Source organism: Arvicanthis niloticus, chromosome 1 (assembly GCF_011762505.2).
Source record: "Arvicanthis niloticus isolate mArvNil1 chromosome 1, mArvNil1.pat.X, whole genome shotgun sequence".
NCBI classification, from domain to species: Eukaryota; Metazoa; Chordata; class Mammalia; order Rodentia; family Muridae; genus Arvicanthis; species Arvicanthis niloticus.
In genome coordinates, this window is record NC_047658.1 from 5776805 (window position 1) to 5799147 (window position 22343).

Sequence of the window (22343 nt, forward strand, 5' to 3'; positions counted from 1 at the left end):
GACCATGCTACATTCTGTCCAAAGCTGGGATGGTGGTGGAGGCCTATAATCCCGGCATTTGGAACACAAAAGCCAGACAACAGTTCAAGCTCATCATCAACTACATGACAAGTTCAGGGCCAACTTGAGCTATGTGAGACTCTTAGGTAAACCATAGGCAGTGTGCCTGCCTCTTCTAGGGCATCAGCTCTTCAGTACTGTACAGAAAATGACAGGTACCCAGCACAGCTGCTCAGAAGGGCAAGCAAGCCTGGGTGGCTACAGTGCTCCCAGCTCCCAGCAAAAGGTCACATTCTTAGGGGAGCTGTACGGTTGACAGTGTCACGGCACACAGTCACCCCAGTATTCTAGAGGTGAACCTCTAGTTCCAGACCAACCTGAGCTACACAGTGAGATTCTATCTTTAAAAAGAAAAAAAAAAAAAGTTGGGGAGATGGCACAACCTTAACTACACGGTGAGATCCTGTCTTTTAAAAAAAAAAAAGTTGGTGAGATGGCTCAGTAATTAAAACCACTCCCTGCTCTTGCAAAGTTTGGATCCAGAACCCAAATCAGGCAGGTAGAGCTGTAAACTTTAGCTCTGAGGGCAGGGGGTCCAACGCCCTCTTCTACCTCCTTAGGCACCCAAATACATGTAGCATACACACACACAAAATCTTTTGTGTTCGTTTACAAAACTATTTCTCTGCAGCCCTGGCTATTCTAGAACTAGTTTTTAAACCAGGCTGGCCTTGAACTCAGAGGTCCACTTGCCTCTGCCGCCTCCTATCCCACCCACCCCAACCCCCAAGTGCTAGGGATAAAAGAATGTACCACCACCCAGTGATAAATCTTTTTTTTTAACCTAAGAAACAATAATGGCATTTCTGAGTCTTGAATGAGTAGTGAACCTCCTCAGCCTGCTCACCCTCCCAAGGTGACTGATATCCCAGCATGAAGGTCCAGAGTATGAATCTCAGATACCACTTACCCAGATGCCAAGAAAATACCCACAGCATTGATTTTGTCCTGTTTATTGGGGTGCTACTGTAGGCAGGAGGCACAGTAAAGCCATTTTGCCTCAGTTCCCTGACACCACCACCCCAGCTAACTACCTTGTATATAAATATACATATAAAGTCAGTAGAAAAGGAAGACGTGTGGGCCTTGAAAGACCTTAGGGCTTCAGCTTAGAGAGGAGGTAGGTACTTGTCCTTACCAAGCCCGTCTGTATGGGCCAGGAAGCCAAGGTTCTGGAGCAGTGCTGGAGCACAGGAGCAGAGTGGTTTCTACCCCACCCCAGAGTTCTAGAGTCTTTGGTTAGAACCAGGTAGTCCATGGTTAGGGACAGTAGCCCCACCCCTTGTGCTTCTGCGTAAACTGGCACTTCATTCTGTATATGGTCAAAGCACATACAGTGAAGCAAGGCTGTCTGGTTCCCAAGGAGAAGCCTCCTCCCCTGCCTCAGAAACTTCTTCCAGTCACTGGACTCTGCTGGGACAAGAGCCTAGGTGTCAGGACCAGGAGGAGGAAGTCCTGAGGCTGGAGCTGGTGCACCAAGGAAGGAAGATGGTCACAGTGCTGTTACAGATGGATATGGGCTGTGGTTTGGGTCTGCAGTAGCTCAAGAGTCCACAAAGGAACAGACCAGATCCTGCCCTGTCCTGGCAGGGAGGAGGGCAAGGAGCATTAGGCTCCAGGTAGCATCAGCAAGTATCTCAGGATGTCACACCCTCCTCTCGGCACTTGGATGGGGCTCTCACTGGCCCAGCTGGACAAGTAGCTCCTGCAGGTCTTCACAAATGATGCCTGGTCCTCTGAGAAACAAAAGCCAACTGTTGGCTCTGGGCTCAAAGAGCTAACTCAGAGAAGAGTTCGTTCTTCCGCTGTGGCCTCTGGTACTCCCTTAGAAGCTTCCCTAGCTGGTCACGCAGCCCCGTTCATGTTCTAACTATGCCTCCACCTGTCTTGTTTCCCATATCATAAGGAAGCCCAGTGCTGCCAGGGACCCCAAGCTCCTCAGACCACACTGATCTAGTGACACTGAAGCACCTCATCTTCCATCAGCTGCCTCAGGCTGGACAACACCTTAGGGCTCCTCCAGCCAGACACATGCTATCCTGCAAGTGTACCTAGCAGTGGCAGATGACATCAGCTCTGGGCCAGCCCCTGAAGGAGGCAGATCAAATTGTCCAGACCCCAGAGGTAGCCATCCTCACGGTTGCCCTCAGTCCAAGGCAGTCTGTGACTGAGCATCTGGTGGTCAGGCAGGGCCACTGTCTTGCCGAAGTCAATCATCCATACCTTGGCCAGGCCGGTGTGGTCGTGCACAAAGAGAAGGGAACTTCCCACTACCTGCAGCAGATAGTGAGGAAAAAGCAGTTAGAGAACAGAGCAAGCACTAGCTAATGTATTCCCCAGTAAGTGGTGAACAGGGTGGTAGACAGCAGAAACTCTGGAATGACGCTACCCAAGTTCAAATCCTGACTCTGATGCTTGGGCAACTATTTTACCCTTTCTATGACTCTGCTTCTACATATACAAACTGAGAATAATTGTATAATTTACACATAATGGACATAAAGCATTTCAAATTGTTCCTGAAACACAACAAATACACAATGAATGTTACAATTATTGTGTATGTGTGTAATGCTCGCCCAGAGGATGGCCCAGAGACTCCAATAAACTAAGCAGAAGTTCACAGGGGAGCTATATCCCTAGCCCCTGTCACCTTCACTTTCTATCTCTCATTTCTTTGTTTGACAGGGTTTTAGTCCCAGATGGCCCTGAACTACCTAGACAGCCAAGGATGTCCTTAAACTCCAGATCCTCCGCCTCCACATCCTACATGCTGGGATTAAAACATACACCAAGATGCCTGGCTTTTCTTTTGGTTTATTTGTGTTAACAAGGTCTCCTCTTCCAGGCCAGGCTGCTTGACTCCTCCTCCTAGGTGCTAACAGTGTGAGCCAGCAGCACACTGGGCTATTTGCTGTTGTCATTTTTTTAATCTACTGCACAAACTCAAATGTAGTCCCAGCCCTGACCGAGTCAGCAAGCTCAGACTGGACACAGACCTGGAGAACGTCTCTAGATTGGGACAGTGGTTTCTTAGGCCTACTGGATTGTGGCTGATGACGTTAAGCAAGTGGCTTCCTTCCTCTGGCCTTGGTGTCCTCTCTGTAGAATGGGGAAGTTGGTAACCCTCTATCTCCTGGGGTCACCGGAAACACTCTACAAGCACTCCTTAAGTGCCTCCAAGTGTCTGCCTCGAAGTCCTCCTCAGTGGCTGCTGTTAGTGGAGCTTCTATTTACTTGTTTTAGAGACAGCCATTGTTGAGCAGATGTAGTACATCCAGTCCAAGCACTGGGGAGGCAGATGAAGGACAGCCACAAGCTTGAGGTCAGCCTAGGCTACATAATGAGTTCCAGGCCTGCAGAACGAAGCTAACAGTAAACTTGCCTCAAAAGAAAGTCACTAAACCAGCCACAGTGATACACACCTTTAGTTCCAGCACGCAGAGGCAGAGGGGCAGAGAGGGGCAGAGAGGGGCAGAGAGGGGCAGAGAGGGGCAGAGAGGGGCAGAGGGGCAGAGAGAGGCAGAGAGGGGCAGAGAGGGGCAGAGAGAGGCAGAGAGAGGCAGAGGCAGGCCTGTGTATGAGCTCAAGGCCAGCCTGGGCTACAAAGTAAACAGATGGGCCAGTGAGATGGCTCAGGACATAAAGGCACTTGCCACCAAACCTAAGTAAGTTTGATTCCTGGGACCCACATGGTAGAAGAAGAGAAATTTCTCCCATAGGTTGTCCCCTAACCTCCAGGTGCCTGTCTGGAGAGACACATGCTGCAAGACCGTATGATTACAGGCCTTAACCTGAGGCAGGAGGATTAAAAGTCCAAGGCCTGTAGCCTAGACTACAGGGTGAGCTCTTGAGTGTAGGGAGTTTTGGGGGCCACTTCTAGAAACTTGGCAGGAATTTGACATTGGGCCAGGACACGGAAGTAGGGTCAGATATCTTGGTCATCCTGATAAGCCCCTAGAAACAGTGATCATGGAGTTTGTTAATTATCTTGTTTGGTCCTTAACCTAGAACTGACCGAATTATCTGCATGTAAGTAAAAAGGTATAAAAGCAGACTGGGAAAAAATAAACGGGCTTCAGCCTCAGAACTGGCTGAGGTCATGCTACAGTGTTGTCTAATCCTCGCTCTCCCCCTCCTCCCCCTCCCACCAGAACTTGTTGACGGACTGAGCTGGCTTATTGAGTAGCACGGGCAACTTAAATCCTGCCTCAAAATAAAAACCTACAGAAGCTAACCTGGTCTATATAGTAAGTTCCAGACCAGCCAAAGATACACAGTAAACCCCCGTCTTTAAATAAATAAATACATGAATGAATAAATAAATGGTGAAAAGTTGGGGCTACAGCTCAGTGTGTAACACACACCCATTATCTCACACTCAGGAAGTGGAGGTAGGATGATCAAGAGTCCAACATCATTTTCAGCTACACAGCAAATTCCAGGGCAGCCTGGGCTACGTGGGACCCTGTCTTTTTTTTTTTTTTTTTTTTTTTTACATATACGAGTTCATTGTAGCTGTCTTCAGACACACCAGAAAAGAATCCATTACAGATGGCTGTGAGCCACCATGTGGTTGCTGGGAACTCAGGACCTTTGGGAGAGCATCAGTGCTCTTAACCGCTAAGCTATCTCTCTAGCCCTGAGACTCTGTCTTTAATAAAAAGTGGAGGGAGTGTGGAAGGAATGTAGTTCAGTGGTAGAGCACTTGCCTAGCAGACATGAGATCCTGAGTTCAAATCCCCTACCAAACAGAAAAAAGAGACAGACACCAGCCAGTTGCAGATGTTGTTACCATATGGCAGGCATCTAGGACCGCTATGTCTCTCCAGTTGTCAAGGGAAACTGCAAATGCCTACTGCCATGTATTTTAAGTGGAGGTAAGACACTAGGCAGGCAAAACCAAACACAAGGAGAGGAGAGACCTCTACTCCCATATAAAGCCTGAAGCTCATGAAGAGAGACAACGGTGACATTTGACCAAAGCAGACATGAGAATGACAGCTGGCACTCCCTGATGGTTTACTGTGAGCTGGGTTCTAATAGATTAACCTATTTATCAACCTTCATCCATGCCCACATGACTGCTGCTGTCAGACTACAGGTGCCAGACACACTGAGGCCTCCTGGGGTGGCTGCCTGGACTGAGGAGGCTGAGGAGAAGTACAGCTGAGATTGAGACTTGTACAGTTTAAATAGCAAGACATCCAGCTCAGATCTTCCTACAGAAGTCAGAGATGCCACTGAGGAGAAGGAGAAGGGCTGAAGGGCAGAGGGAGGGGCTCAAAGAAAAGACAATAAATATGACACTATCACTTGTGTAACTTGCAAATAGCTTCAGCTGATCCAAGTCTCCTAAGAAAGAGAGGGTGACAGCAAGCATAGCGACGTACAACTATAATCCTAGCGCTTGTGAAGGCTCAAGCAGGAGGATCAGGAGTTCTAGGCCACTCTAGGCTACATGAAACTCACAAAACAAAACAAAAAAAAAAATCCTGTGGTCTTGTGAATGGCAGTGGGTGGAATACTTGCTGCCAAGCCTGGTGACCTGAGTGTCATCTCATGGACTCACATGTTAGAAGGAGAAAACAGGGTCTCTCATGGTATCCTCTGTGTTTTAAGTGTACACAAGAACACACTCATTACAAATAAATAACAATATAAAACAAAACATACAAATAAAAAAAAAAACCTGAGAGACAGGCTAGGGGCAGAAAGGAAAAGGCAAGAACCACCCAACACACGGTACTTAGAGACACATCATTACAGTCATAAACTAATTCTAAGAACCTGGAATACTGACTGTGAATGCCTCTGTACACCCTAAAGGTTGCTTTCTAGTGACCCTCAATCCTCAGCAGTCCTGGAAGTGTGGTGCCACCACCCTTGCCCTTGTCTGAGCAGATGAAACCAGCTGGGTCCAGTAGGCTGGGTGTGGTGGTGGTCCCCATAATTCCTGCATGTGGGAAGCTAAAGGCAGGAAGATTGACAAGGTCACCCTAGGCTACATGGGATGGGGTGTCAAAAAAAACATGCCTCTCTCACAAAGAAAAAACAAGGAGTGCGGTGAATTAGAGACCATGGTTTTGACTCCCAGCCCTGGGAATAAAAGAGGAAACTGAGGCCCAAGAAGGCAAGTCCAAGGTCGTAGAGCAGAGGCACCCTCATCCTAGACCATCTATCTGGCTTGAATCCATGTTCCCACTTCCTCCTTTCCTGAATCCCCTTTGCTAAGTCCTACACTAGAGTTTGTACCCAGGACTCGCACCTCGTGGGTCTTGAAGAAGGGAGAATTCTCCAGAGTCTCTCGGAGGTCTTCCAGTCGTGCCACGTACTTTCTCTGAGTGAGAGAGAGAGTCTCTCATTAGCACAGAAACACAGCAAGACCTCATCCTGACACCCTCGATAGACAGTCAAGATGAAATAAAAGGAACTAAGGAAATGGCAGGAAGAGGTAATACTGGGGTGGAGCCAGTAAGGTAGTACCCACAAGAGACAAGAGTGAGACAGATGACATGAGTCCCCACCTATTCCCCACAGCTCCCCTACAAGAGGCAGAGTCAGTTTCCCCTTCCCCTGAGCTGGGCCTCGGTCTGTTCTGCCCAACAGAAGGTTGCCACTCTGTGCCTCGACAGCAGGAGGCCTTAGACCTAAGCCTGCCATCTTAGCTTCCTGCTCCATGGTGAGAACAGCACAGGCTAGCCTGCTGTATTGAACAGCACAGGCTAGCCTACTGTGTTGAACAGACAGACACCCAAGGCCTGAACAAGGCTGTGAACCAAGGGAGACACAAAAGCTACTCCTAGCCAAGCCACAGCTGATGGCAGACTGTGAGCAAAGCTGCCCAGCATCAGCCCAGCCTGGCACAGGCCACAGCAAGGAAGCCAGCCTCAGAAGCAACAATAAATGGTGGCTGTCTTGGATTCAGGTGTTCCACTTACTAGGATTCCAAGATCCCCATTCACAAAGTCTTCCAACACCTTTGTCACCTGCTCCAGAGCCTGTGTCTTCTTGAAGTTGGTGTTGCAGGTCCCATCGGCCTTCTGCAAAGCAAGGTGGGAAGTGCTGTCGGCTGTGCTGTTCACCTCAGGACCTTCCTGATGAGCCTCTTCAGGAAAACAGTCCTCCTGCCTAACCCAGCTCAACCCAGCCCTGTCACACTTTTACATAAGCTGTCCTTCCACATCTAACAACAGGTATGGCTGGGCCCATCCAGCAAACCGGTTGTCTGAGGGCCAGGATGTGGCTTCAGTCATGATTCTGCTACTGTCTAATGGTGTGGGCTTAAGCAAGTCTGTCTCTTTTTGAGACAGGGTCCCAGGTATCTGAAGCGCACCAAAACTTCACTACATAACTAAGGCTTGCCTCGAACTCCTTGATCCTCCTGCCTCCATTTCCCAAATGTACTACCTCACTCAGCTTAAACAAGTCCTATTCCCTGCCTCAGACTCAGATGCCTCATCTGGAAAATGGGAACCATGTGTGTATCTACTGCCTAGAGCTGGTGTGCGGGTTACCTGAGGCTGGGCATGTGGTTCTTTGTGCTTAAGCTGAATTCAACTCCTGGTCTCCTGCTTCAACCTTCCAAGCGCAAGGATTTCAGACATAAGCCACCACACTTAGCTATTTAAACTTATTGACTGGACAAGTGCTCTGTCGCTTCACGACAGCTCTCATCTGTCTTTAGTTTTTATTCTTTGTTTGTTTAATGCTACTGAGAATTGAACCTGAAGCCTCACACTTACTCAGCAAGCCCTCTAACACTGAGCTACATCTCCCAGGACTTGCCTAGGGCGGTCCTGAACTCACTCTGTAACTCAGATTGCACCTCCAGTCCTCATGGGGATGAAAGATCTAAGCTACCACATCCAGCTTTTCTACGCATATTTAATTTATGAAATAAAAACTTAAAAGATTCTTCCAGCTGTATACTCCATGATGGAGGGAGAAGGACCAGGCATTCGAGGCCAGGGAGGTTGGGAGAAACAAAAGGCAGGGCTCAGGAAAGGAAAGATGATAAGTGAAGATGTTCTAGTAGACAGATAACAAACCTCACCTCTGCTAGATGCAGGCGTGAGCAGCCTTCCACAGACTTGCAGGCTATCTGGACTCGGCAAACATGGCTCTGCTTCCTTTTAGCACCCCCTGCCACAAATACCCCACAAGAAGCCAGTCCACTGCCCCAGTCCCAGAACTCTTGAGTGTCAAAAAAACCTGACTAGCTCCTGGCTCTCACCTTGATGCCTTCAATCCGGAAGCCCAGGGTGGAAGTTGAACTTAGGGTCTCCCTCCATTGCATATATCGGGGCTTGGTGACTGCACCCTGAGCATGCTCCTCTGGGGTGGGAGCCCCTGGGTCTACTGCCAACATCTTCTCATACATATCTTTCCGGGGCTTGGGTCGTTCCCGGGCCTTCACCAGCTCCTCTTCCAGGTAGGTCCTGAGCACACAGGATAGATCAAAGGAAACCATTAGGCACACGCTTCCTGATAACAAGACATACTCTGCTGGGAATGGAGGCACAGGTGTTTGATCCCAACACTCAGAGAACAGAGGCTGGTGGACCTCTGTGAGTTTAAGGTTAGCCAGAGTTACATAGGTAGACTTTGTCTCAAAACAAACAAAAACCCAGTAAACTATATAAGTTTAAACAATAAATTTATAGAAGAAAACAAGAGAATAGTTTCATGATATTACAGTAAGCAAAGAGTTGACTTTTCTTTCCCTTCCTTCCTTCCTTCCTTCCTTCCTTCCTTCCTTCCTTCCTTCCTTTCTTTTTTTCCTCTAGATAGGGTTTTTTTAGTATAGCCTTGGCTGTCCTGAAACTCACTCTGTAGACCTTAAACTCACAGAGATCCTCTTGACTCTGCCTCCCTAGTGCTGGGATTAAAGGTATACGCCACCATATCCAGGCTAAGAATTTTTTTCAAGTACAGGCCATTAATAACAACAGTAATAGGCAAATGTTTGACAAAATAGAAACTACTCCAGCTCACTGGTGTTTGGCCACTACTTATCCAGGTGCTGGAGAGATGGTGTAGTGGTTAAGAGCACTGTCTGCTCTTTCAGATGACTTAAGTTCCAATCCCAACATCGTAAGTGGCTCCCAAATGTCTGTAGTTCTAGTCCCAAGGATTCTAACCCTCTATTCTGGCTTCCTCAGGTATCAGGTTCCCAAATATATGTGCAGCCACAAAATCTGCACACATAATTAAAACATTCCTAGCACCCACACGGCAATTTACAACTGTCTGTAATTCCAGTCCCAGAGAATCTAATGCCCTCTTCTGGACTCCTTGGGCACTAGGGACACATGGCACACCAACATGCATCAGGCAAAACACCCCTACACATAGAATTAAATAAACAAATAAATAAAAGAGAATAAAACTTGGAAGCAAAGGTACTTCTGACTGAAATTTTCAGAGTTTAGAATTATTGAATGAAGCTTTCAATTTCACAGTAAATTTTGAATTTCAGGTCTCTAAAACCACGTTTATTTACTGGCGGAGGAAACATGTTTACGAAGAGGAAAGGGGACAAGCTGCAGCAGTCAGTTCCTTTTCCACACATGGGGTCACTGGGGTAGAACTCGGGTTGTCTGCTTGGACACCCTGAGCTTTTATCCAATGAGCCATCTCAGCAGCCCTAGATTTTTAAATTTTATTAAACTTTGAGACAGGGTGTTACTATGTAACCCTCTCCACACCCATCTGGAACTCACTATATAGACCAGCCTGGCTTCAAATTCATAGAGATCCAACTGCCTCTGCCTCCTGAGAGCTAAAAATAAAGGTAAGATTTATTTATTTTAACTTATTTTAGTTCATTATATGGGTGAATCTGTGTGGATATATGGACATCACGTTGTACATAAAGGAGCCCTCGGAGGCCAGCAACAGGCATTAGATTTCCTCCTATCTGGGGTTACAACTGTTATGATCACCGCATGGGTGCTAGGAACCCAACCCAGGTCCTCTGGAAGAGCAGCCAGTACCTGTACCCAGTAAGCCATCTCTCCAGTGCCAGAATTATTTTCAAAGAGGAAACAATGTTGGTTTATTAAGAGAAAGCAAGACCCCTGCCCACCACGACTGGGAGAGGTTTCAAGGGCAAAAAAAAAATACCAGACTTGGTATTAGAGCTGTTTAAAGGTATTAAGAAAGTAAAACGGCAAATGCAAGGCCATGGGTTTGGTCCTCCTTCCAGGAAAAGTGAGAGAAAGGAGTTAGAAAAGAAACACATGCTGGGCAGTGGTGGCGCACGCCTTTAATCCCAGCACTTGGGAGGCAGAGGCAGGTGGATTCCTGAGTTCGAGGCCAGCCTGGTCTACAGAGTGAGTTCCAGGACAGCCAGGGCTACACAGAGAACCCTATCACGAAAAAAAAAAACACCAACAACAAAAAAAAAAAAAAGAAAGAAAAGAAAATAAACACAGATCACCGAGTGTGTGTGTGTGTGTGTGTGTGTGTGTGTGTGTGTGTGTAACAAAGGGTTTATATCTAGAATATTTAAACAACTAATCAAGCGAGAGCAAGAGAGAGAGAGAGACATTGGGGTATGATGCTATACATTTACAATGCTTAGGAGGCAGAGGCAGGAAGACTGCCATAAGTCTGCAGCTAGCTGGGTCTATGTGTTGAGTTCTATGCCAACCATGGCTATCTATATAACAGACCCTGTCTCCAAAACAAAAGTAAAAAAAAAAAATATGTATGTGTGTGTGTGTGTGTATACATTTATACATACACATTCATAAACAAACAGACCAACTAACCACAACAAAACCTAGGGAAGTGGATGTAGTTTAGTGAATATGGCTTGCCCCACATGCACAATGCCCTACATTCAACTCCCAGCGCCAACATAGTAAAATAAAAGACAGTATTGACTAAGTAACCACTACAACTAAAGTGAGTCCTTAAGTCTAGGGACTAAAAATTAAGTACATAAATATTTTGAGGTTGGCAGACTACCTGCCCAGCATGCACAAAGTCCTCGAGGTTTGGTCTTCAGCATAAGCTACATATGGTGCCATATAGCTGTAATCTTAGCTCTCGGGAAGTAGATGGTGGAGGACCTGAAACTCAAGGCTATCCTTGGCTTCATAGCCAGGGTGAGGGTAGCCTGGGCTACAGGAGATAAACACAATGAAATACCATTACATCTCCAACAGAATGATTTAAATTAATGAAACAGGTGATATCAAGATAGAACCAAGAATACCAAGAAGGAACAGCAGGCCAGCGCACCTGGAACCCTCATGGATCACTGGCAGGAGCACACACTGATGTACCTACTCTGAATTCACTCAGCCCTAGTTTCAAAACCATTCACCACTTACCCTGACTGCCCACAGCTGCCCCAATCCTACCTGCTGCCCATCTTGCAGTCCATGATAGAGGGGCCTTCAAAGTCTGCCAAAAGATCCTCCATCTGGTTGAAGGCCTGGCCATCCCGCTGCACCATGCCATAATAAGCAGGCACGAAAGGCCGCAGGGGGTCTCCCATCAGCAGCTCCAGGCTGCGCTGCTCACACTGACAGAAACGTTTCAGAATCCGACCGTCCTCACCAGCCTGGAAGTTCCCTGTGGGAAGCAAGACCAAGAAGAGGTCAGAGCCTGAGCTGCCACCGGTTATTCCCCTGCATGCATCAGACAGCAGCCATTACCATTCTGTCCAACAATGCAGTCCATTATCTCCAGGAAGGCTGTCCCTCCTTCCCTCCTTCCCTCTCTGTGGTGGTGTTCTGAGACAGGGATCTTGTTTGTTTGTTTGTTTGTTTGTTTGTTTGTTTTGAGGCAGCTGGTCTTAAACTCATAAAAACCTGCCTGCCGTCCAGTGCTGGGACTAAAGTCATGGACTTCCACACCCAGCTCAACCTGGCTTTAAATGGGCCTATTTCTACTCTGTGTTCATACATGGTCCTGTGTACAGCACAGTATACCATTATTTTAGTAATTTAAAATAATATTTAATATATATATATATTTTGTGTGTGTGTGTGTGTGTGCATTTTTGTGAGTGTTCACAGAGGCAGAAGAAGCCATCAGATCCCCGAGAGCTGGAGTTATAGCATCTACCCAACATGGATGTTGGAAGCCGGACTTGGGCCTTCCAGAAGAGCAAGGCATGCTCTTAACCACTGAGCAATCTTGTCAGACACTGTTTTTGTTGTTATTCCGTGAGAACCTGAACATGACATGACTGAGGGGGTAGTTCTCGCCTTCAATGCTTACATGGATTCTGGGGATTATGCTCAGGCTATCCGGCTTGCACAGAAAATGCCTTTACTTAGCTAGCCATCTCACCAGCCCTCTGAGGTAACCGTGACATCTCAGTTATCAGCATAACTCTTCCACAACAGACCCTCATATGACTCCCAGGGGACAGCCACTTGGATCCAGGGGACAGCCACTTGGATCTATTTAAATTAACTTATGCTAGAAACAGTGGCTCCAGCCTATAGTTCCAGAAATTAGAAGGTTTAGGCAGGAGGACAGACACAAGTTTGAGCCCAGTCCAAGATACATGAAGAATTCAAGGCAAACCTGGATTATATGGCAACACTCTAGGTATAAAATAAATAAATAAATCCATGATTCTGATATCTGGAGCATATACATGTCTAAGATAGATAGAATTCCAAATTTTTCCTTTTTTTACGGCAAAAGGATAGGTTTGCTTTGCTTTGCTTTTGTTGACATAAGGTTGGCCTTAAAGTTGACAATCCCCTCTGCCTCTGCCTTATAAGTGCTGGAACTATAAATGCATGTCAAACCAGGTTTGGTGGTGCAATCCTTTAACCCCAGCTTTTAGGAAGCAGAGACTGAGCTCTTTTTGAGTTCGAAGCCAGCCTGGTCTACATACTGTGTTCCAGGCCAATCAGGACTACACATTGAGACCCCGCCTCAAACAAACAAGCAAATAATAAAATAGGTATCTGCTGACATGCCCAGCTTACATTCTTCAAAGATGTTGGCAACGGTGTTTTCTGTTTTACCTAAGATCTCTCTGTGTGATGAGACACACACAAAGGCCATGTGGCAAGCCCTGTTTTTCTTCCAAATGAGTCACAGGACAAAACCATTTAGCTTTGGTTTACTGAGTGTCTACTGTGCGGATACATAAGGAGAGTCTGGGGCCTGGTCGCTGTGTTTCTCACCAGCCTGTCCCACTCTCTCAGCCTGTCTTGCTCTCAACTCTTCAGTTAATCCTGCAAGGGCAGTAAGATATGTTCCATAGTAATGTGAGGAACTGAATCCCAGCCTGTCTAGGGTCACCCATCAGTAAGTTGGATGTGAAGCTGAGACTCAACCGACCAACAGAAGAGGCCTGGCCAGGTATGATAGTGCAGCCTTTGATCCCAGCACTCAAGAGGACAGAGACGCCGGGCAGTGGTGGCCCACACCTTTAATCCCAGCACTCGGGAGGCAGAGGCAGGCGGATTTCTGAGCTCGAGGCCAGCCTGGTTTACAGAGTGAGTTCCAGGACAGCCAGGGCTACACAGAGAAACCCTGTCTCAAAAAACCAAAAAAGACAGAGACAAGTGGATCTTTGTGAATTCAAGGCCAGCCTGGTCTACAGAGTGAGTTCTAGGCCAGCCAGGACTATATGAAGCCTATCTCAAAATAAATAAATAAAATAATTACTAGGCCTAAATGTTTCTCACAGCAGCCTCGTAGGTGGGGACTGTCACCAAGCCAGTGGTTTTAAGGCCAGTGAGACTATGCCGAGCAGGGCCTCCCTAGCCCACACCTATGCCAAGCCCTGACAGTCTGTCAGCCGAGTCCCCCAATCTCACCAGCATGTCCGGAAAGCTGGACCCAGGGGTAGTAGTGCTTATGGAAGGAGACCACGAAGGGCGAGTACTTCAGAACTGTCTTCAGCTTCTTCCAGGGTTTGCTCTGTAAGGAGGGCGAGCATGAGGTATGAATCAAGGTATGAATTACTGTCCTGGTGGCTTCCTAGAATCAGGGTCCCCCCTAGTGGGGATGATGCAACCCCACTTAGTCCAGTGGTGATGAAACTACCTAGTGAGGAAGAGTCAGCCTCTATTACTTTCTTTGTTCTGTCTCTTTGGTTATGTCTTTGTCATAGGAGGAAAGATAGGCTACGTTACTATAGCAATCGCCAAAATTCAGTATACCCTAAAACCCGTAGTCACAAAGCACAGAAGCCAAACCTCCAGCCTCTCAATAAGGTCAGGTCTGGGGCAAACCATGGAGATGGAGTGGGGGAATGGAGGCTGACCATAGAGAGAGGTGACAAAGGCGATGGAGACTGAGAGAGTGCTGGTTGCCGAGGCTTGTCCCCCTTCTGACGGCTCTTTGCCCTCTTGAACTGAGGTTATTGACTTGCTATGCCAGTGAACTGTGACTGGAAGTGTCACTTCCAGGTGGAAGCTGCAGACCAATTCAGAAGCTCCCTTTTCAGTTCCCTGTTGGGGGTAGAGAACTGGGAAGGAATGGGCCTTGGTCTCTAAAGGGAGACACACAGAGCAGGATGCCCCATCCATAGCTAATCTGTCATGTAGTATGAGCAAAACTTTCGCTGTTACTCCAAGTCATTGGTATTTGGAGACAATTTATTGTATAGCAGATCTATTTTTTTAAATTTAGATTTATTTATATGTATCAAAGTTTTGCTTGTATGTATGTACATGCTTGCATGCCTGGGCCTGCAGAGGTCAGAAGAAAGCACTGGCTTCTTGGAAACTGGAGTTTATGGGTAGCTGTGCACCATCATGTGGGTGCTGGGAACCGAATCCAGACCCCTGTAAGAACAACTGTTCTGAACCCTGAGCCATCTCTCCAGCCTGTCTAGCATTCTAGTTAGTCCTGTACTGTGACTAACAGGAAGCCAAGCAAGGAAGCCTTGAAGGAAATACAGAGGGGCTACAGAGATAGCTCAAAGGTTAAATATCTACTGCTCTTACAGAGGACCCGCTGCTCACATTCGGTACCCCCTAGGGCAGTTCACGACTGCCTGTAACTCCTGCTCCAGAGGATCCAACACCCTTTTCTGGCCTGCACAGGTATGAGACTGGTGTGCAACCACCACTCCTATATGCATATGAACATCATTTTAAAAAATAAAGTCTTGGGGCCGGAGAGACAGCACAGTGGTTAAGAGCACTGACTGCTCTTCCAGAGGTCCTGAGTTCAATTCCCAGCACCCACATGGTGGCTCACAACCATCTGTAATGGGATCTGATGCCCTCTTCTGGTGTGTCTGAAGACAGTGACAGTGTACTCACATACATAAAATAAATAAATCTTTAAAAAATAAAGTCTTATGCAGGGCACTATGGCACACCTTTGACCCCAGCACTCAGGAGGCAGAGGCAGGTAGATCTCTATGAATTCATGGCCAGCCTGCTCTATAAAGTACCCACATAGTTGAGCACAGTGACACAGTGAGACCCTGCCTCATAAATAAATAAATCTTCATTTTTGTTTGCTTGTTTGTTTGGGTGGGTTTTTTGGTTGTTTTGTTTTGAGACAGGGTTTCTCTGTGTAGCTCTGGCTGTCCTGGAACTCAGAGATACACCTGTCTCTGCCTTCTGAGTGTGGGGATGAAAGGCTTTCGCCACCATGCCCAGCCCATAAAATCTTAATTTTAAAAAAGAAAAAAAGAAAAAAAATATGGAAAGGCAGACAAGTATATCTGTAACAAAAATTAAGGCTGAGACAGTAGGATGGTTCAGGGGGTAAGAGTGCTTGCTGCCAAACTCAAGACTTGAGTTCAATCCCCAGAACCCACATACTGGAAGGGGAGAGCCGACTCCCAGAAGCTGTCTTCAGACCTGAACACAGTGAATGTTAAAAGGCTACTGAAGAATAGCAGAAAGGATAGATGGAAGGAAGGGAAAAGAGGTAGGGTGGAGGGAGAGGTAATGAGAGGGGGTGTAACAGAAAACCAGAGAAGGGCTGGGCACAGCGGCACAGGCTCTGGACCTCATGCCAGCACTGTTAAAAAGAAACAAATACAGAACAGGGTTTAATCATGCTGCCTCACGTCTGACTCAGGCATGTGTGCGTGTCTGCACACATGCTCCCATCCCAAGCATAGGGTGGCCTTAGCGTGAACTGGGAGAACAGGTCACCCTCAGAGAAGGAAGTGGCGCTCACCCTGCATTGCCCCCAGGATCAAGGGCATGTTTTCTCCCAGCTCCCCAGCAGAGAGCAAACTGGAGGGAGCCAGATGCTAAGCAGGGCGTCAGGGTGTTGGACAGCATGGGATCCAGGAAGGGCTATTTTCTCCCATGGGGAGGAGATGATTAATCAAGGTTCCTGTTTACTAAGCACCTGGAACATTCCAGGCGCCATGACAAAGACTCTGTGTGCCATACCCTATTTAATCCTAAAAACAGCCCCAGGAAGATGGTTGTCTGTGTCACAGGGGAGGAAACAGACTCAGTGGTGAAGCCACTGGCCTAATATCACCAGGCACAGTGCTAGGCTTCTGCTTCTGGGGTTTCTGACTCCACTGCCCTGTGGCTCACCCACTGCACTCCAGCTGGACTGAAGCTTATGTGGGGAGGGGACTTGCTGGGCTACAAGTATGTTTTAGTACCTGCTCTGACACAGCAGATGTCCCCAAACACTGGTTACTTGACACTGTCTTTTATTATCATAAACACCTGCCCCACATCTCCCTTGTTCACCAATACTGGAGACAGCACTACAACCCTCCAGCATGTTAGACAAGCTCAGCACAAGGGCTCTACCAAGAGCATCAACCCAAGCCTCTCACTGAAGAACTCTAGGCAGAGGCTACCATTGAGCCTCGCCCTTTATACTAGAGTCAATCTGGGCTTTATTGGGAATAGTTTCTCACGGCCTCAGCTCACATGACCCCTCTTCCAGGAAGCTCTCTTTGATTCCTTAGATCTGCCTAACTGTATACTATGGATTCTCACAACCCTAAGCTTCTCTCACCCCAGCCCTGCCCTCTCAAGCTGCTAGTGCCTGAAGATTCATCGGTGTCCCCCATCAGCCTGGAAGTCCCCTAAGAATAATGTCTTCAGGAAAGCAGGTCTCTGTGAGTTCGAGATTTGGTTTACATAGGCATTCCAGGCCAGCGAGGACAACACAGTAAAATCCTGCGTCTGAAGATCATATATACAAGGAGTCGTGCCTTGCTCACCAGTATCCCCAGCAAAGCACAGGAGCTTAGGAAACAGCCACTGTTTATAACAGGATGATGAAAAGGAAGGACAGAAAGAGGAAGGCCAGGCAGTGGTGTATATCTGTAGGCAGGAGTTCAAGGTTACCTTAAGCTACATAGTATAGTTCAAGGCCAGCCAGTGCTATAAGACCTTGTTTTAAAAACAAACAGGAGGGAGAGGGCGCATAGCTAGGCCACTATGATCAGATGTGATTTCAAAATTAAAGAGAAGGAAGCGGGGGACTGTCAGCAGCAGGAGCACGTGGAGGCAGGAAAGCAGCGAGGCAGGACTGTGTGCACTCAGACTCAGCAGCAGGACAGTCAGGACAGTAGAGAGTGGTGGGCCAAAGCCTGCAGACAGGAGGTTATGGACACAGCCTTGAGTTCCTGAAGGCTTCAGAAAGTGTTTGGCACAGTGTGGCTTCTGGAAAGACAAAGAAGCCTAAGAAGAAGGCAGGTCAGCGAGACCTGCAGGGCTTAAAATGGAAAGTTTGAAACTCAGCTAAAACTAAGTCAAAAAAATTGTGGCTTTTACTTGACTTAGCCAATACCAATTACAAGATGCCTTTCTGTGCCTCAGTTTCCCCATCTATAAAACAAAGATAAGATGAGAGTGCTAATCTCCCAGTACTGCTGGCACCCAAAGGCACACAGCACTAGGGGGGCAGAGGCAGGAAGATCAAAAAGTTCCGGGCCATCCTAGACTAGAGAGAGTGAGACCCAATGTCAAAACAACTGGGCTGGGAGGTGGTGGTGCACGCCTTTGATCATTGTGGAGGTAGAGGCAGGCGGATTTCTGAGTTTGAGGCCACCTGGTCTATTGAGTTTCAGGACAGCCAGCGCTACAGAGAAATCCTTGTCTTGAGAAGCCAAACAAACAAAGGGAAGAAAGGGACATAGGTATCTAGACAGGCACTCAGTTTCTGGTATTTGAAAAGGGTTTGTATATATATATATACATACATACATACTGCAGCTCAGGCACATTTCAAATTTAGGTTAATCTTTTGCTTCAGCCTCTCAAATGCTGAGATTACAGGTGTCAGCCATAGCACCAAGCCTAGGGGTTAAATTCTTTTTGTTTATAGACAGGGTCTCACTGTGTTATGGCCCTGGCTGGCCTGGAATTCACCGTGTAGATCAGATCTCCATGCCTCTGCCTATGGGATTAAAGGTGTGCACTGCCACGTGGCTGGTAGGGGTTAAACCTTAGGTGACATCCTTGGGTAGGATGAGTGATCCCATCTCTTGTGCCCTGATTTCTTCATCTGTAAGAAGGGACAACAACAGTGTATGTGTCACAGGACTGCCATGACGAGTAACAAAGTAGTGGAAACATGTCATGCATGTGACAGTTGCAGCCATCAATGTTGCTGTTGCTATTAGTCATCCAGATCTAACTCAGCTGTGCAGAGACGTCAAGGTGATGAGAGGGCGGCACAGGGAAGAGCCATGGCACAAAGCCTGGAGGGTTGGCTCTTTTGTGTGGGCATTAACACGTCTAGGCAGGTCTCTTTCTCACAGCTGGGACCACATGTGTGAACACGTCCCCAAGGGAGGTACACAAGCTAAGGGGGAGATCAAGGTAGATTCCAGGGGCTGGAGCCCAGTAGGAGGACTCCAGACAAGCTGGCAACCAGATGGACTCTGCACCCCACCTGAGGCTCTTTTCCACACCTGTGTCTGCTCTGCCTCTCCCTCCCTGAACCAGCCCTGCCAGGCTCTGATTCACCAGGGGAGAGCCGCGCCCAGCCTGGGGGCGAAGGTGGAAGGTATAAATAAGAGGATGAAGGGGCCCCTTGGGGAGCAGAGGAGTACAGGAGATTAGGTGGGTGCCTGGATAGGCTGAAGATGCCCTTTGAGCATCTAAAGAAAAACTAGAGATAGCTAGCCTGCTGGCTCACGCCGGTAATCCCAGCACTTGGAAGGATTGAGGCAGCAAGATCATTATCACAAGTTCAAGGCCAGCCTGGGTACAAGGTGGGTCCTTGGCTAGGCTGAGGATCCTTGAGTATTTTTGCTCTTTGAACTTTTTTTTTTTAAGATTGTATTTTTAATTATATGTGGGTGGGTGTGGGCGGGTCTACGTGACTGCAAGTACTCACAGAGGTCAGGGGTGTTGGGTCCCCTGGAAGTGGAGTTACAGGCAGTCAGGAGCAGCCCCACAGTGCTGGAAACCAAACTCTGGTCTTTTGCAAGAGCAGTCCATTCACTTAACTGCTGAGCCATCTCTGCAGCCCCCTCCCCACTTCTGAATAGTTAATGAAAGCTGGGGGCAACTGTTGGCTCATACCTGTCATCCCAGCCTGTGGAAAGCTCAAGGTAGCAAAACTGCTACCAGTTGGCTAACTTAGATACACGCTGGCTATCCTATTTGGCCCTTTGAACGTCTAATGAAAGAAAGCTGAAGGCAGCAGGTTGTGTTGGCTCATGCCTGTAAGCTCAGCCTTGAGAAGGGTTGGGGGCGGGGAGCTAGAGAGATGGCTTGAAATACCTGTTGCTCTTGAAGAGGGCTGAGGTTTGATTCCCAGCACTCAAATGGTGGCTCGCACCATCTGTAACTCCAGTTCCAGGAGATCTGACTCCCTTTTCTGACCTTCCCGGGCAGCAGGCATCCATGCAGGTAGTACACATACATACGTGCAGGCAAAACACTCATACACGTAAAATAAATAAATCTAAGTTAAAAACAAAAACATCTTACGGCATCAGGATGGCCACAAGTTCAAAGCTAGCCTTGCTTCATAGAAAGTATGGACAAATAAGTGTGGCATGGTGGCACACCCGTCTCTAATTCCTAAAAGGCAGAGGCAGGATGATTTCAGCAAGCAGGAGTCTAGTCTGAAGGCCAGCCTGATCTACACAGCAGATCTATCTTATGTGGGGTGGGGGTGGGTACAGCACAGTGGAACATGTCTGTAATCCCAGAGGCTGGATGATCAGTTCAAGGCCAGCCTCAGCATAGTAAATTTGAGGTCAAGATGGGCCACAGAATGTCTAAAGAGGAGGAGAAGAAGGAGGAGGAGGAGGAAGAGGAGGAAGAAGAAGAGGAGGAAGAGGAGGAAGAAAAGGAGAAGGAGGAGAAGGAGAAGAAGAAAAGAAGGAAAAAAAAAGGAAAGAAGAAAAAAAGGGGGGAGGGGGATAGGCCAAGGGTTCAGTCAATACATCTGAGAACGTATGTGCATTCCTTCTATCTATTGGTGTGTGTGTGTGTGTGTGTGTGTGTTTTGCCTCCAAGTATGTCTGTGTGAGGGTGTCAGATCCTCTGGAACTGGAGTTACAGACAGTTGTAAACTGCCATGTGGGTGCTGGGATTTGAACCTAGGTCCTTTGGAAGATCAGCCAGTGCTCTTCTCCAGCCCCTTACTGGTGGTATTCGTAAGAGTTGGGGCATCAGACCCCCCCTCCGGAGGATTCAACAGAAGTCACAGACCTTTTATGTAAAATTATGTGTCCACCTAGACTCACACACTGGTACAATCTCAGAAGTTCCTAGGCATGATTAAGGTCCACTTCGGACCGCTCCCAAGAACTAGTAACAGAGGGGTAAAGAGAAAGACAGAAATGAAAGAGCTAAGAGTAGGAGCTTCATGAAACGGGTTAGTAACCTGGTTGTCTCGAGGAGGTGGTCAGTGAATGGAAAAGAGAGCTAGAGATGCAACCGCTGGCAGGTAGCTAAGAGTAACCTGGAAGAGGACTTTCTAAGACAAGGCAAAAGGATGGGAGGACACTGGATTGGGGTGGTGGGGCATGCTCTGGGGAAGAATGGGTCCTACTCACTCCAGATCTGTCCTCAGGATCGCTGGTACCTCCACCCCCAGCCACCAAGTCATCCTCAGATTCATCAAAAGACGAGGCAGAAGAGAAGCCGCCAGTTCCCCCCTCAATCCGGGATCGGGGTCCCACCGGCTGGGCTTCAGGCTCAGGAGTCTCTGGGGTGATGATAAGGCGGGGCACAGGACACAGGGAGCTGCACTCCAGGTGGGAGCACAGGTTAGTCACCAATTCGCCAGGCTCAGGTTCCTCTAATGAATCATCTCCATTGGACTCCCCCAAAACGCTGTCAGCCCAGGGACCATCGGTGCCAGGTTTAATCAAGGCACTGTCAGTGTTTTGTGCTGAAAAACCATCACTTCCAGGCTGTCTGCAGGCTGTCTTCGTACTAGGTCCTATAAGGGAGTTATCACTTTGGGACTCTATCCAGAAGCCGTCGGTGTCATGTGGTGTCCTGGAACCATCCGCGGACAATTCTTTGCAGGAGGCATCAGCACTTGGTTCTAGTGAGGGGCAGACTGGGAGAATTTGGAGTTTGGACATGCCATAGTGGGTCCGGAGGTGATCAACCCAGGGCTTGTCCCTCTCTGGCATAGTCTGCCACAGCTCGGATCTGTCCAGTTCGGTCCAGGACTCATCAAACCCTGGTTGGGTACAGAGGCTGGCTCTTTTTGGCCGAGACTGGAGGTTAGATCTGTGAAGATCAGTTCGAAAGCCAGCTGTCCGGGAACCGGCCACCTCCATCTCAGCCAGGGGGCTGTTCCTTTTTGGATGTGCCCGGAGGTTGGACCCGTCTAGCTCCTTATTTTGGCTGGGCTTCTCCGACGCAACTCCTAGGCCAGCTGCTTCGCACTCCGCGTGTCCGTCTCCACAGGATTCTATCTGTGGACCGTCCGGACACGGCGCAGGCCCGAGATCGGTCCTCTCTACCTCGGAGTGCAGGCTGGACCCCTCGATCCAGGCCCGGGGACCGCCCCCCTCCGGCCGTCCCGTCGGGCCACCAGCTCCCGGCCCAGGTCGCTGCAGTCCGGGCTGTCGCCGCCGCCCACCTCGCAGCACCTCCAGCCCCATGCGGGCCTCGGCTGGCAATGCGCCGGCCTCCGCCTCACTCAGGCTCCCCCGGCACGGGCAGCGCCTCATACCCGCTCCCTCGGCTCGGGCTACGGCTCGTCCGGCCCCTCCTTCCCCTTTAAATCCTACGAGGGGTGTGGCTGGGGAGCCCCAACTCGTGGGTTCCGGCCGGCCGAGCTCCAGGCCGTCCGGATGTGCAGGGGTTAACCGATACTCCACCTCCCAGGGAAAGCCCAAAACTTTGCCCTCGCCGGATGTGACGTGT

At 48.4% G+C, this 22343-nt stretch overlaps 1 protein-coding gene across 1 annotated transcript; it reads right to left on the reverse strand.

Moving 5' to 3' along the window:
* Positions 1-997: 997 nt before the first annotated feature.
* On the reverse strand, positions 998-22301 carry Itpkc (inositol-trisphosphate 3-kinase C). Its single transcript, XM_034500914.2, has 7 exons — positions 21014-22301; positions 13866-13968; positions 11436-11649; positions 8297-8501; positions 7002-7103; positions 6329-6400; positions 998-2334 (listed from the first exon to the last, which is right to left on the reverse strand). The coding sequence occupies exons 1-7, from the start codon at positions 22145-22147 to the stop codon at positions 2131-2133; spliced, it is 2034 nt and encodes a 677-aa protein (XP_034356805.1). The 5' UTR covers positions 22148-22301; the 3' UTR covers positions 998-2130.
* Positions 22302-22343: the final 42 nt, after the last annotated feature.